Source organism: Dasypus novemcinctus, chromosome 26 (assembly GCF_030445035.2).
Source record: "Dasypus novemcinctus isolate mDasNov1 chromosome 26, mDasNov1.1.hap2, whole genome shotgun sequence".
NCBI lineage: Eukaryota > Metazoa > Chordata > Mammalia > Cingulata > Dasypodidae > Dasypus > Dasypus novemcinctus.
The window spans coordinates 26,651,397-26,664,410 of record NC_080698.1 but is presented as its reverse complement, the minus strand read 5'-3'; the positions used below and the strand labels follow the sequence as shown (position 1 = coordinate 26,664,410).

At 42.2% G+C, this 13,014-nt stretch overlaps 1 protein-coding gene across 25 annotated transcripts in view; it reads left to right on the top strand.

The window, feature by feature from the left end:
* The window catches only part of MAGI1 (membrane associated guanylate kinase, WW and PDZ domain containing 1), a 683,941-nt gene that overhangs the window by 547,543 nt on the left and 123,384 nt on the right, over window positions 1-13,014 (top strand). For all 25 annotated transcript variants that reach the window (XM_058288880.2, XM_058288885.2, XM_058288884.2 and 22 more), the window contains one exon: window positions 999-1,118. In XM_058288880.2, coding sequence (XP_058144863.1) covers window positions 999-1,118 — 120 coding nt within the window. The remainder of the gene's footprint in view (window positions 1-998; window positions 1,119-13,014) is intronic.

Sequence of the window (13,014 nt, the reverse complement as noted above, 5' to 3'; positions counted from 1 at the left end):
TAAAGCACAGAATTAATGGTGCCCTGCAAACTGAGCGATGTAGATCCTATCCCCTGATTTGCATGTTGGAGGAGAAATTGTGATTTTTTTTTTCCTATTTTATTCACACCTCATGATACTTGACATAGGTTCCTAGTATGTACTATATAATTGATTTTTGGTTTATTTTATGGTCTTGGTTTATGTGTAAACCACGTTCTGCTCATTGCTTATACACCATTAGGCTGAGATTGGACTAAAATGATAGCTCAGGTGCTTGGCGACTTAAATACTCTACAAGTTCTATATTATTTCATAAGAGCAATTGTTGTATATATTAGCCATTGAGAAGATGACCAGATTAAATCAGTGGGAGAATTTTCTAGCAAATGCAATGTCCTTTCTCTCTTGTCAGAACTTACGAGTGGCCTCCTTTTTTACCGAATGTATTAATTACATGGAGAACGGCAGTATTTTTATCCCTAGGACATGTCCAACCACAGAGCTTGTGCGATCACATTTCTGTAGTGATGTGTTTATGCAGTGTGTGTCATTTTCTTCCAAGGGCTTATTATGCGGGAACTTGCCAGATGTATTGACAAACACAAGAATTTCGAGGCCTATGATGGAAATATAAACCCCTTAGCCTGTGAGCTTAAGGCAGATAACTTTTTAGTATTTCCTGCAATCCTAAAAGCTGCTGTTTGTGAATGTTGTCTATATAAAATGCAGTTCACCTCTTTCATTCAGTGCATTTTAATAAATGATAAAACGTTGCCTGGGTTACATCGCTGAATTGGTTTTCTCCCCCTCCTGTTTGAGGGCCCCAAGTGCTGGGCGGGTCTAAGTGGGGATGCTGTTATGTTAGAAGGGAGATGTTGCCTCTTCCAGGTCCCTGTCTGGACAGATAAGTCGGCAGAGTCTCAGGTACTCCAGCTTACAGAACAGGTTATTTTAATTACACCTGGATTTGGAGTTTCCTGTTTTAGTGTCTTATGCCTTTGTCTTGTCTGCTGCAGGCACAACCCGATCTCAGAGAGAAGGAGAAGTGCCTGGTGTGGACTATAACTTTCTGACTGTAAAGGAGTTCTTGGACCTCGAGCAGAGCGGAACTCTTTTGGAAGTTGGCACCTATGAAGGTGAGTGTACGTGTACAGCCGCGATGTTGCCCATCCTGGGTGCTTCCGGGGTTCCAAAGTAATCAAAGCAAAGTGTTCTCTGCGTTAGGGAGGTGTAAGAAGCAGGAGAGTGCAGTTTCCCTTAATCTCATTAATAATAAACCAGTGGAATAAGGCTTTGAGGAACTCTTTAAAAAAAGTTCTGTGTTTTCTTTTTTTTCTACCGAAGTTTTCTTCTTGAATTTATTTATTTAAATATGTATGTTTGTGTGTACATATGTGTGTTTTAATACTCACATGTATGGTATTAGAAAAAAGAAAGGACGAATCATAGTTAATCACAAAAGATGACCTTATAGGTACTACTTCATTGTTTTAATGTTGAAGAAATAATTTTTACCATTCATTGGGCTTTCAGTGTACTTTTTTTGAGTAGACAGTACATTGACATGGTTCCTAAAGCAAAATATTTCTGAGATAGTAACTCTCCTTTGTACACTTGTCTCCCTCCTGCCCAGGTCCCAGTTCTCCCTTCCTGCAGTACTACAACCAATGCCGGTCATTTCTTATATACCCTTCTGAGATTGCTTTAAATAAATACAAACAAGTAGTCTTGTGTATGTATGTTCACAAATGTGTTTGTGCTCTTACTTCTTCCCTGTTTTACATTAAAGGTAGTATATAATACATGCTGTTTGATACCTTGCTCTTTTTATTTAATAATATGTGTTAATAGGTCTTGTACTTCAGTAAAAGAGGACCTCTTCTACTCTTTTAATTGTATAATTCCTTTATATTTGTAGAGCATTAACTTATTTAGCAACTTCTTGCTGGATAAACATTAAAGTCATTTCCAATTTTTGCCATTTCAAAACACTGCTGTCTTGAATAACATGAACAAATATTATTTCACACAAGTGACAATATATCTATAGGATGAAATTCCTCAAATGAGATTGCTAAGTCAAAGCCAAGTGTGGGGAAGAAAATAAAATTACATTTTCTGAAAACATTTGCCTTTTTTTTTTTTTGAGGTACCAGGAGCTAGGGACCAGGACCTCGTATGTGGGAAACCCGTGCTCAACCACTGAGCCACATTGACTTCCCTGAGTTGGTCTTTTCATTTGTTTTGCTTGTTGTTTGCTTTTGTTTTTTTCAGGAGGCACTGGGAACTGAACCCAGGACGTCCTGTGTGGTAGGCAGGTGCTCACCCTCTTGAGCCACATCTGCTCCCTGCAATGTTTGCCTTGATTGCTCTTTGGAGTATTGTTATTATTTGAGACAGATATGGGGTAATATTGATAAATTAACTAGGTCAAATTATTAGGTTATGTGTATCTATTTGTAAATCCTTAAGATTTGGATTTTTTGGACAATCAACAGGGACATCTTAAAGATTCAGACCAAAAAAAAGGTAAGGATAAAGTAGACTGTTATTTTACTAAGCACATTATAGCTTTGGCATGATAATAGTCCCTCTTATAGGCAGTGGCCAACAGTCAAATAATGATTAACTCTTAGTATATACTGTTTCTGGTTTTGATATTCTGTGCAGAGGAGAGGACTGAGAATATTATCTTTTCTCCTATTACTACTCATTTCCAAATTGGATAGTGATTAGATGTTAATAAATTCCTGATTGTTAATTCCTGAGTATTTCCTTTAAGTATTATTAAAAACCAATTTGCTTAGTGCCCAAGGAATACTGGGATGTGACTGAGTGGTTGGAGGGCTAGGAGGGGACCTGAGAGTACCCCAACGAGAGAGCGATACATTAAGGTCTAGGAAGAAGGTGGGGGAAGGGGGAGTGCTAAGCAGATTGTCTTATAGATGCGAATCTTTTTAGAGCAAGCATCTACTCTCTTTGCTTAGTGGAAAGTGAATTGTTCTTATCTGAAATCATTTATTAGGCCATGGGGGGGCTTGAGTCCCTTAATTCACAAACCTATTTGCACTTTTTGGAGGGGCTTGGGATGGGAGTGATTGTGCTAAGGTTTCGAATATCAGGTTGAACAGTTTGACAGGCTCATGTTTTAGAGGACAGTTGTCTTAGAGAAACTGAAGGAAAAGCATCTCATTTTATTGAAATGTTTATTTGACAAGTGATATGATAGATGCAGTCACTTACTAATGTCATCGTTGCAACAGAGGCAGCTGTAATTATCACCCAGTCATTAGATGGAGATGCTGAGACCAGCAGCATAAAGTAACTTTTACAAGGCTGTACAGCTGGGGGTAGAATGGTAGATCCAGGAACCAAACCCATCTCTGTTTGGCTTTCAAATCCCACACACTTCTCTGAATATCCGCAAAAGACTATCCTGGATATAACTACAAAGTCATGAAAAATTACCCATTAGTACTTTAACCTAATTTCCTGGTGTGTTGCCATAGGGAACCATTTTTCAGAAAATCTTACTTAAAACTATATTTCTGTGAATGCCACTTAGTTATTTTAGACTTGAAATTTTCTTGTGCCCAGGATTAATCCATTACGTTTTTTCCCCGTTTGATTGTACATTTAAGCCTTTGACCTTTTAGCAGTATAATTTCCCTACCATATGAGACTGCTCAGAATTTGTTGGAACCAGCTGGAGTATTTTATGTTGATTCTTAGAGGCTGAAAGCAAAATGGAATTTTTATTACATGCCAGGTACTGTCCTAGAAGCCGGGCTGGAGAGCTCTTTAGAGAGCTTCCTCTGTCTTGCTTCCCTTGGACAGGCCCCATTTTGGCAGCTGCTGTTTACCGGGGACACTGGCTGGGGCGCCAGCTCTGCAGTCGCACTGCTTTGAGTTTGAATGTCAGCCTCTTCACTTATTGAGCTGTGTGCCCTCAGGCGAGTTACTTAATGCTCCATGTCTCCATTTTCCCTTTGGTAACATGAGCTTAATGATAGTGCCTTCCTCATAGGTAGGATTAAATGAGACAATAATTGGAAAGGGCTTAGCACACGTAAGCTCTCCATCAGCATTAGCTCTTATGTTTACACACACGACTGGTCCAAAATTGCCACCCTCGTGGATCACTCTCCCGTATACTAGTCAGTACGCCGGCAGATTTACCAGTAAAATATCTTCATTTACTTCCTAGTTACTCTTTTTCCCCACCTTGAATTTCTTTCTCTATATCCTGGTTCCAGAGAGGAAAAGTCTGCTCCAACAACACAAACTTCAAAAATTTTAAAAATAAAAGCCATACATGTACAAGGTGGCATGATTCCTATAGTGAAGGACTGTAAAATATTTAAGTCTGTGTGAAAGTTGCCTTCCCTACTCCCTAAAGGTAAACATTGTTAAAGGATCTAGTGTGCATATTCAGAAAACGCATGCATAAACAGTATGTACATGTGTATTTTTGTTTGTTTCACTTTATTCTTGCTCTTATTTCCTTAATTTAGAGATCTTTCAACTTCACCCCATACAGTGTTTCCTCATTCTTTGTAAATGCTGCACAGTAATCCTGTTTATGCAAATACATAATTTATTTAACCGGTTCCCTATGGATGGACATTTGGGATGTCCTCACCTTGTCCCCCCCCCCCCCGCCTCCTTTGGTGGTGGTTTGATAAACAGTGCTGCAGTGAGTATCCTCATACAAATATCTCGGTATCATTAGGGTAAGATTCTATAATGGCAGTGCAATTTTGAAGGAAGCCATTGTAAGCACATTTAGTCCATTTCCACAAGGATTTATTGAACATTTTCTTTGGATTAGACATGTCCTGAGGCATGGGCTATGGTTTGTAGGGCAGAAGACCAGAGGAGCTCTGACTTGGCAGGAGATTGTTTTTTAGTTATTTTTGCTAACATTGGGCAGTGCATCCTATGTGCTGGCTGCCCTTACATGCACTCTCATTTAACCTTCCTAACAACCGTATGACGCAGACACTTTTATCTCCATTGTAAAGAAGAGGTCTGTGAAGTGCAAAGATGCCAATTTTCCAAGTTCACAGGGGAAGCCCGAGGTAGAGCTGGGGTTCAAGCCCATGCTGCCTGGCCCCAGCGTCTGTACTCTACAACTCCTCAGTCTAGCGTGGCAAGTCTAATAATTTCAAGAGAAGCAGGGAGTGTTCTGAAAAGAGACCTGCAGAATGCTCTGAAAGGATAAAGCAAGCGGGCTCCATCTAATCTAGCATCAGAAGAGGTCTCCTTGGGAAGGTGACATTTGAACTGAAGCTCGTCAGAGGATTATGTCAAGTCAGCTGAGATGCTTGTAGAAGGTGTCCTACTTTAGAACTTAGCGCTGGCCACAAGACTTGGAATCCGGAGAGAGTGAACATGATAGACTAAAAGGAACTCAGAAAGATGGCTCATAGAGAGTGAGGGGCAAGAACCACATCCTGCTTCCTTTAGCATTGTGCTGTCCAGTAGAACTTTCTGCAGTAATGCAAATGTTGGTATTCTGAGTCATGCAATAGGGCAGCCACTAGCTACATGTGGCTATTTTGACTGAGAAATGGAATATAAATTAAATTAAATTTAAACTAACTTTAGTATAAATAGCCACATGTGACTGGTGACTGCCACATTTTCCAAGTGCAGTTCTAGAATAAAAGTTTCAGAAAGGAAGGGTGAGGACCCATTCAGGAAGATCCTTCCCTTCCTACCCAGCAGACTTCAGAAAGCTAAGCACATCTATGAGTCAAGTTATTTGCGTGATTTCTGTTCCACCCAAGAGGATGTTACTGTGGAAGAGTGGTAATCTTTTGTGGGTACTTCACTGGCTTTGTGACTGGGCAGACCAGGATAGTAAGCCTGTAAAACTTCAAGACCCAATGACCTTCAGAATTTTCTTTCAGGCCTTGTATTTGGGATTTAGAATTTCAGGACTGTAGGATTTTAGACTTGGAAATACAATTGAACTCATCTCTTCAGTTAATGAACTGAGATCCAGACAGCAAGCCTGGTCTAAAATGCCAAAGTGAGTGAGTGGGAAAGCCTAGCCAAATGCCCCTGACCCCAGTCATGTTAGAGTCAGGGCTGGGACCTGTGGACTGGGCCACGCTGTGGATGCCAGTCTTTCGCAGATCTGCTGCCTGGAAACCAGAGTTTCTTTTGTAGACTTGATCACTAGTTTTTAAATTCATTCATTTATTCATTAAAGCTAAAATGTTGAGCAGAAACAGATATAGTCACTGTCCTTAGGTGGCTTAGAGTCTAGTGAGTGAGGCATATTGTTGAAATAATCACACAGATATATATATACACAGTTTTAAGTGTGTGTTACAGTCTATAAAGGAGACCATAGAATGGGAACATTTGATCTCTGTGGAGGTTGGGAAAGCATCTCTGTAGAAGTGATAATTGAGGTGAGATCTGATAGGTGAGTTGGAGTTAGAGATATGAATGTGATTGAAAGGCTGTTCTTGGTGATATGTTGGCTATGGGTGAGAAGGGGATAGAAGCAGCAGGTGATGATAATCCTCCTAGGATAACCCCTAGGTAAGAGGCGCTAGAACAGGACCGGGTTGTGGTGGAGCACCAGAGTCTCCATTATGAAAGCCCCTCATCACCACCCCCCCCTCCCCATCTGGAACACTGACAGTTGTTATGCTCCGATAGAGTAGAGGCCATTCCTGGTTATATAAGGAACCTCACTTTGTTCCTTCATAGGGCATAGAGTGGAGCTAATAATTGATTACTGCTTTGCAACTTCTCATTCATTCCCTGGACTGATTCAACATCAATGCAAGTCAAGGCAAAGGCAAGAAATAAGCATGCCTTCCTTCCTTAGCCCAGCTTGCTAATTGTGGCACTGAGCTAATTTATTTGATATGATGCTTGAAATAAATCAACCAAGTCATCTCCCTTTTGCCTTGCTTTTCTGTTTCCTTTTGATTTTTTTTCTTCTGTTGACATTTTCACTCAGCAAGACAGGTTGCTGCCTCAGCCAGCCCTTGGGACATCTCTAGGAGAGAGTTGACAAGGGATGAACTATTCAGTGGGGGTGGTTGCAAACATGCCTGTTTTACAAATGCCTCTGGGTAGAAGAGCCTGATTATATACTTTGAGTATTGCAAAGGTTTTTCCTCAGCATGGAAGTGCTGTGCCAGTGTGACATTTCAAATTGGAGTTATGGGTTGCATATTTCTGCATGTTAATTAGGAAGCGGGATGTCAGCATTCAATAATGTTATTGTTTTGCTTCCTAGAAGGTCTGCAAAAAACAGCTGCCCAGGGTATGCTTTTTGGAGACACAAAGATAAAGCAGGGGTGAAGAGGGTTCTTGTTTGTCATTGAGGAAAATGAGACCTTCTGGAGTCCTGTTCCTTGGCAGGCCCTGGAAGCTGTTTGTTGTGATAAGCTCTGTTGGCAAACCCTGCCATAGAATGTTCTCTGTTGGTAATGTAAGTAACCAAATGGAATATTTGTTGTAATTGGCTATCCCTCTGCATACCTGAGGGGGAGGCAGGTCCAGGGAAGTTTTGCTTCATTTCCTACCCAAAGATTCCCAATGATTCCTGGAGTACAGAGCATGCAAATCTTTATTTAAATGCCAGTTGTCACTTATTAATTGTGTGGATTTCTGTTTCTTCGTCTGAAAATGGGAATACTGTTGCCTTCTTTTGTAGAATTATTAAAAAGATTGGAGTACATGAATGTATGGATCTTAACATGTAATAAATGTGCAATAAAGATAACTTGATAGTGTTCTTTGATTGTATCATTTTTTTAATGATTTATTTATTTCTCTCTCCCTTTCCCCCCTGTTGTCTGCTCTCTATGTCTATTCACTGTGTGTTCTTCTGTGTTTGCTTGCGCTCGCATTCTTGTCATGTGGCACCGGGAAACTGTTACTTTTTTTGTTGCATCATCTTGCTGCATCAGCTCTCTGTGTGTGCGGCACCACTCCTGGGTGGGCTGTGCTCTTTTTCACGCGGGGCAGCTCTCCTTGTGGGGTGTACTACTTCCGTGTGGAGCATCCCTATGTGGGGGACACCCCTGCGTGGCATATCACTCCTTGTACATAGCAGCACTGCGTGTGGGCCAGCTCACCACACGGGTCAGGAGCCCCTGGGTATTGAACCCTGGTCCATTCTTATGGTAGGCAGACGCTTTATCAGTTGAGTCGCAACTGCTTCCCTGATTGTATCTTTTGATAACAATACACTCTTCTGCATTCTAGACCTGCTATCTGCCCACAACATCAGGCACAGTTCAGGCACAGTTTTAGTATTTATTATATGCTAACATTATGCCAAGCACAGGGCTATGACCTTTACAAATATTATCTAATTTAGTCTTCGTTAAAAACTGTATTTGGTGTTGTGGTAGCTTGGAGCTGGGTACCCCCAGAAAAATATGTTCTTAAGATTAATCCATTCCTGTGGTGTGAAGCTTGTAAATGGAACCTTTTGGTGAGGCTACTTCAGTTAAGGTGTGGCCCAACTGAATCAGGATGGGTCTTAATCCTATCACTGAACTTACTGAAGGCCATATGCCATATAGGGAAGGTCACAGAGAGGGAGAAAGCCAGAGGGAACAGCCAGAAGCTGAAAAGTCAGCAGAACCCAGGAGAGAAAAGAGAAGCCAGGAGAGGCCAACATGTGACAGAAAACTCAAAGGACCACTGACCCGTCGTCAGCAAGCCCCAGAATGCCATAGTCTTTTGGGAGAAAGCATCACTTTGATGACACCTTGATTTGGACTTCTCCTAGCCTCAAAACCATGAGCCAAAGAATTCCCATGGTTTAAGCCAACCCATTGCATGGTATTTGTTTTGGAAGTATACTATTATTATCATCACTTTATATGGTGGGGATTGAGGCTGGAAAGAGAGGTCCCTTACCTTGCTCAGTCAGGGTCACAAAACTGTTACTGGTATTGTCCCTTATAAGCATGTATATGAAGCCAAAGGACACTAGCAAGGGCAAACATCTAATTGGAGGACATTGGTTTATTGTCCTTATGTGCATACAAATCATGTTTTAATGGGGTAGGGTGGGTAGGAGAAAGAAGAGTGGAGAGAAAGTGATGGGAGTTCTGTGAATTATATCATTGTATGGTGAGCAACCAAATGGCAAAGCGAAGTGATGCAGATCTAAGGTAATTCTGCTATAATTGATGGACTGGAAATAAACTGCTATGAGTCATGTTATTAAAAACCAGGTTTATAGTATAGGTGTTTAGGAGGATCCCAGGCTAGAATGTGTGTGTATTGTCTCCACTTATCCATTCACTCATTTTGCAAAGAATTGCCAAAGTGACAGTACATGCCAGGCATCGCGTAATGGCTGAGGGATATAGTAGTGTACAAAAACAGCTGTGGCTTCTGTCGTCAGGGATATTATAGTCTAGGGGCAAAGGCAGATCGTGATGAATTCAGCGAACTCTCAAATATAGCAAGGGGCATTGGGAAAGAGGGTGGTTCCATGAAAGCACATAAAGGCAGCTTTGATCTAGGTTGCGGGGGCAGAGAGCGGAGGGAAGAGCATGTGCAAAAGCTGAGAGGTGAAGGGGAGCACTGTTAGCCTGTGGGGGCTGAAAGAAGACCCATGCAGTTAGAGCAGAAAGAGCAAGGGGAGGGCAGCTGGAAGGCCGGCAAGGGTCAGGTAGGCTGGCCTAGAGGCCAAGGCCAAGGCAGATATGCTCGAACATGTTCACGCCTGTATGTCCTGCTTGGGTCTGTGCTCTATAGAGTATGTGCGCTATATATTTTATAGAAAGATTCTCTCTCTTTTTTTTTATTTCTCCCCCCCAACCCCCCCCCCATTGTCTGCTCTCTGTGTCCATTTGCTGTGTGTTCTTCTTTGTCCGCTTCTGTTGTTGTCAGCTGCATGGGAATCTGTGTTTCTTTTTGCATCATCTTGCTGTGTCTGCTCTCCATGTGTGCGGCGCCATCCTGGGTAGGCTGCACTTTCTTTCACACTGGGTGGCTCTCCTTATGGGGTGCACTCCTTGTGCTTGGGGCTCCCCTGCGCGGGGACACCCCTGCATGGCACGGCACTCCTTGCGCTCATCAGCGCTGTGCATGGGCCAGCTCCACACGGGTCAAGGAGGCCCAGAGTTTGAACCGCGGACCTCCTGTGTGGTAGACGGACGCCCTATCCACTGGGCCAAGTTCGCTTCCCTCTATATAGTTTAAAAGAATAAGAGTTTTCATTCTTCTCCCTCCCACTCCCCATCAAAAAAAAAAAAAAACCCTCCACCCTACTGGGAGGGACAGTCTTTCTTTAAATGTATGCCCTAGACTCCCAGCCGTATTCTCTTCATCGTGGCTACCATCCTGTTCTGCTTATTTTCAAATGCTTGCTTTGTAGGAAGAAGGCAGGTATGCCTACTTCATCCCCCATGCAAAATTAGTGAAAAAAAAACAAGACTTGGAGAAAAGAGGTCTGAGTGTTGCCAGATTTTCTCTAGGTTCTTGGCTATGTTACATAAATGAATTTAAGAACATGCCAGTTCAGTTAGGCCAATGGTTTGTTAAGGAAATGAGAAAAGAGAGAGAGAATAACAGATTACACGTCCCAAGTGTACTTGTGGGTTGGTCCAGGCAGAGGGGAAAAAGGCTAAAAAGGGTCAAAAGGGGCTGATTTCTAGACTACAGGTTCCCGATTACAGATTACAAGTCCCCAAGTCTACTTGCATGCTGGTGCAGGCAGTGCAAGAAAGGGCAAAAACAGAAAAAGTTCACTTTAATTTATGCGCTTGCTTTTTAAACCATTAATTACCCCTCCTCTTATTAATGCTTGGAGGAGGAGTGCCAGCTGTTTGCAGCTTTGATTGGTTACCGCATCAGTTCCCCTGGGGGGCCCAATGGCAAGACCCCCTGAGAATATCCAGGGCTTTTCCTTGATCCCAGATGAAATCCCATTCCAAATGAGTTCTTGTGAGGTTCTTCCAGCAGCCATCTTTTGGGGTCCTTCCCTCAGGGATGGTTCCCATGGCCACGTGTTTCACAGTCGTGGTTTTCTGCCAGGTCCCAGATCAGTCTTTTGATTCCCTAATCCAGCCTGCCTCATGAGTGCTATGGCTCAGCCTCAGACCCCTAAGAAAGGCCTTCTAGGTGTCCCACTGCGGACCTTTGTTAGGCAAAATGTGGCCCTTGCGCCAGCAGCAGCAGCAGCACCTGGGTACTTGTTAGGAATCAGAATCTGCATTTAATATAATTTAATTGTTTGCACATTAAAGTCTGAGAAACACTAATATATACCATACAGAATTACTGTGATCATGTTTTATTTCCTTTTTAAATTTTATTCCCAGTGCCTAGCATAATGTTTGGCATAAAAGAAGGTTCTCTGTAAAGAAATAAATGAATGGATGCTAAATTTGTACAAGTTGAAAGGCCATACAGATTTGATTCATTCTGCTTAAAACTTGGGGTTATGGTCCTCCTTAAATATTTTATAAAGCCCTAAAAATTGATTTGCAGTCCCCATTAATTTTTAAATGCGTGTCAGAAAATATTTTCTTTGGCTTGGTCATGGCTAAAGATTGTGCCTGTTAATTAAGGCCAGCAGTAGCTTCCTCTTACGCCTTCTCCTGCCCTCCCCCGCCCTCCCTCGTGCCATCCCTGTTGAGTTTTATTGTGGAACCAGTTCTGAAAATAGTAACAGAGACGCACACACATTACCACTTGGGAGAGAGCCCGGCCACTTCAGGAAGTATGTGTTGGGTAACATGGAGATTGTGGGGCAGTCAGGCTTGTGTCTCCTGGAAACTGTGCAGTCTGCCAAGGGATGATCCAATCTCAATTTTTAATCATTTGTGCTTCTGCAGATGAATTTTATTTAATACCATTAAGTGATGGATGCCTTCTTAGAGTCTGTAGGGCCCTGTTTTTACCAGTGCTAGACATGGCTTGAGTGTGACTGTAGTGGAAACTATGAATAAGGTAGAGAATTTTCTGAAAGGTGGGAGTCATGAAATCAAACACCTGAGGGGCCAGGCAGGTAGCATAAGAGGGTAGAAAGTGCTGAGAAGGGCTGTGGAGAGCAGTGGTGACTGGGCAAGTGGGAGAACGCAGGGCTCATGCTGTCCACTGTTGGAGGGTTAAACCCATTCCCAGTATGGCCCCGTTGGCCAAAGGCACAGGGGCCCGAGACAGATCCACCAAAAATCAATTCACTCTAAGGCCAGTTTGTGAATTGCTGAGAATGTTTTGAAGTTTTTTTAGTTTCCTACATATCTCTTCATGCCTCTTTTCATGCCCCATGTCTGCCCATGGCTCTTGTGTTACAGTAACCTTGGGGCACTGTTTCCAGATCAAACCCAAGATGTCTGTGTGGCAAGGACAGGGACTGGGGCAGAATCAAAGGTAGAGGCAACACTAAAACTTAGTCTGCAAAAATCCTGAATTTAATACCTGTGTCATGAGGGAATTGGCTTTAGACACAAACGAATTCATCGGTATTGCCTATAAGGGGTGGGGAACCAGATCTTACAGTTTGTCAAGTGTCTAACCTGAAACACTTATTTTTTTAGATGTTGGTCACTAATTCAAATTATTTTTAAATGATATCTGAAAAAAATAAGTAAGATATATCTGTGAAGGAAGTATTAGAGAACCACTAGATAGGGGCTTTTCTGGAAAGGTTGTAGGTTACAATACGAGAAATAAAGAATACTGAAGAATCTGAATAAAAAAAACCATCTCATACGTGTAACTCCTTGTAGTTTACAGTTTGCGTTCAAAAGACCTGCATTGTTTAACCTTCACCATCATCCTGCCAAGTGGCTAAGGCTGCTGCTACCATTCCCCTTGCATCGAGAAATTACTAGGGACCGAGTGTATTACTAGGGGACTGAGTATAGTAGACATGCCTGAGGTTATTTGGTCATTGGCAGGTTTCCTTGCTTATTCCTTGGCATCAGTAAAGGAATAGCACCCAGTTACCAGGTGCCAGGAACTTTAGACATTATCTCAATCCTCATGACAGCCTGGGATTAGCCTCATTTTATTTTATTTTTTTAA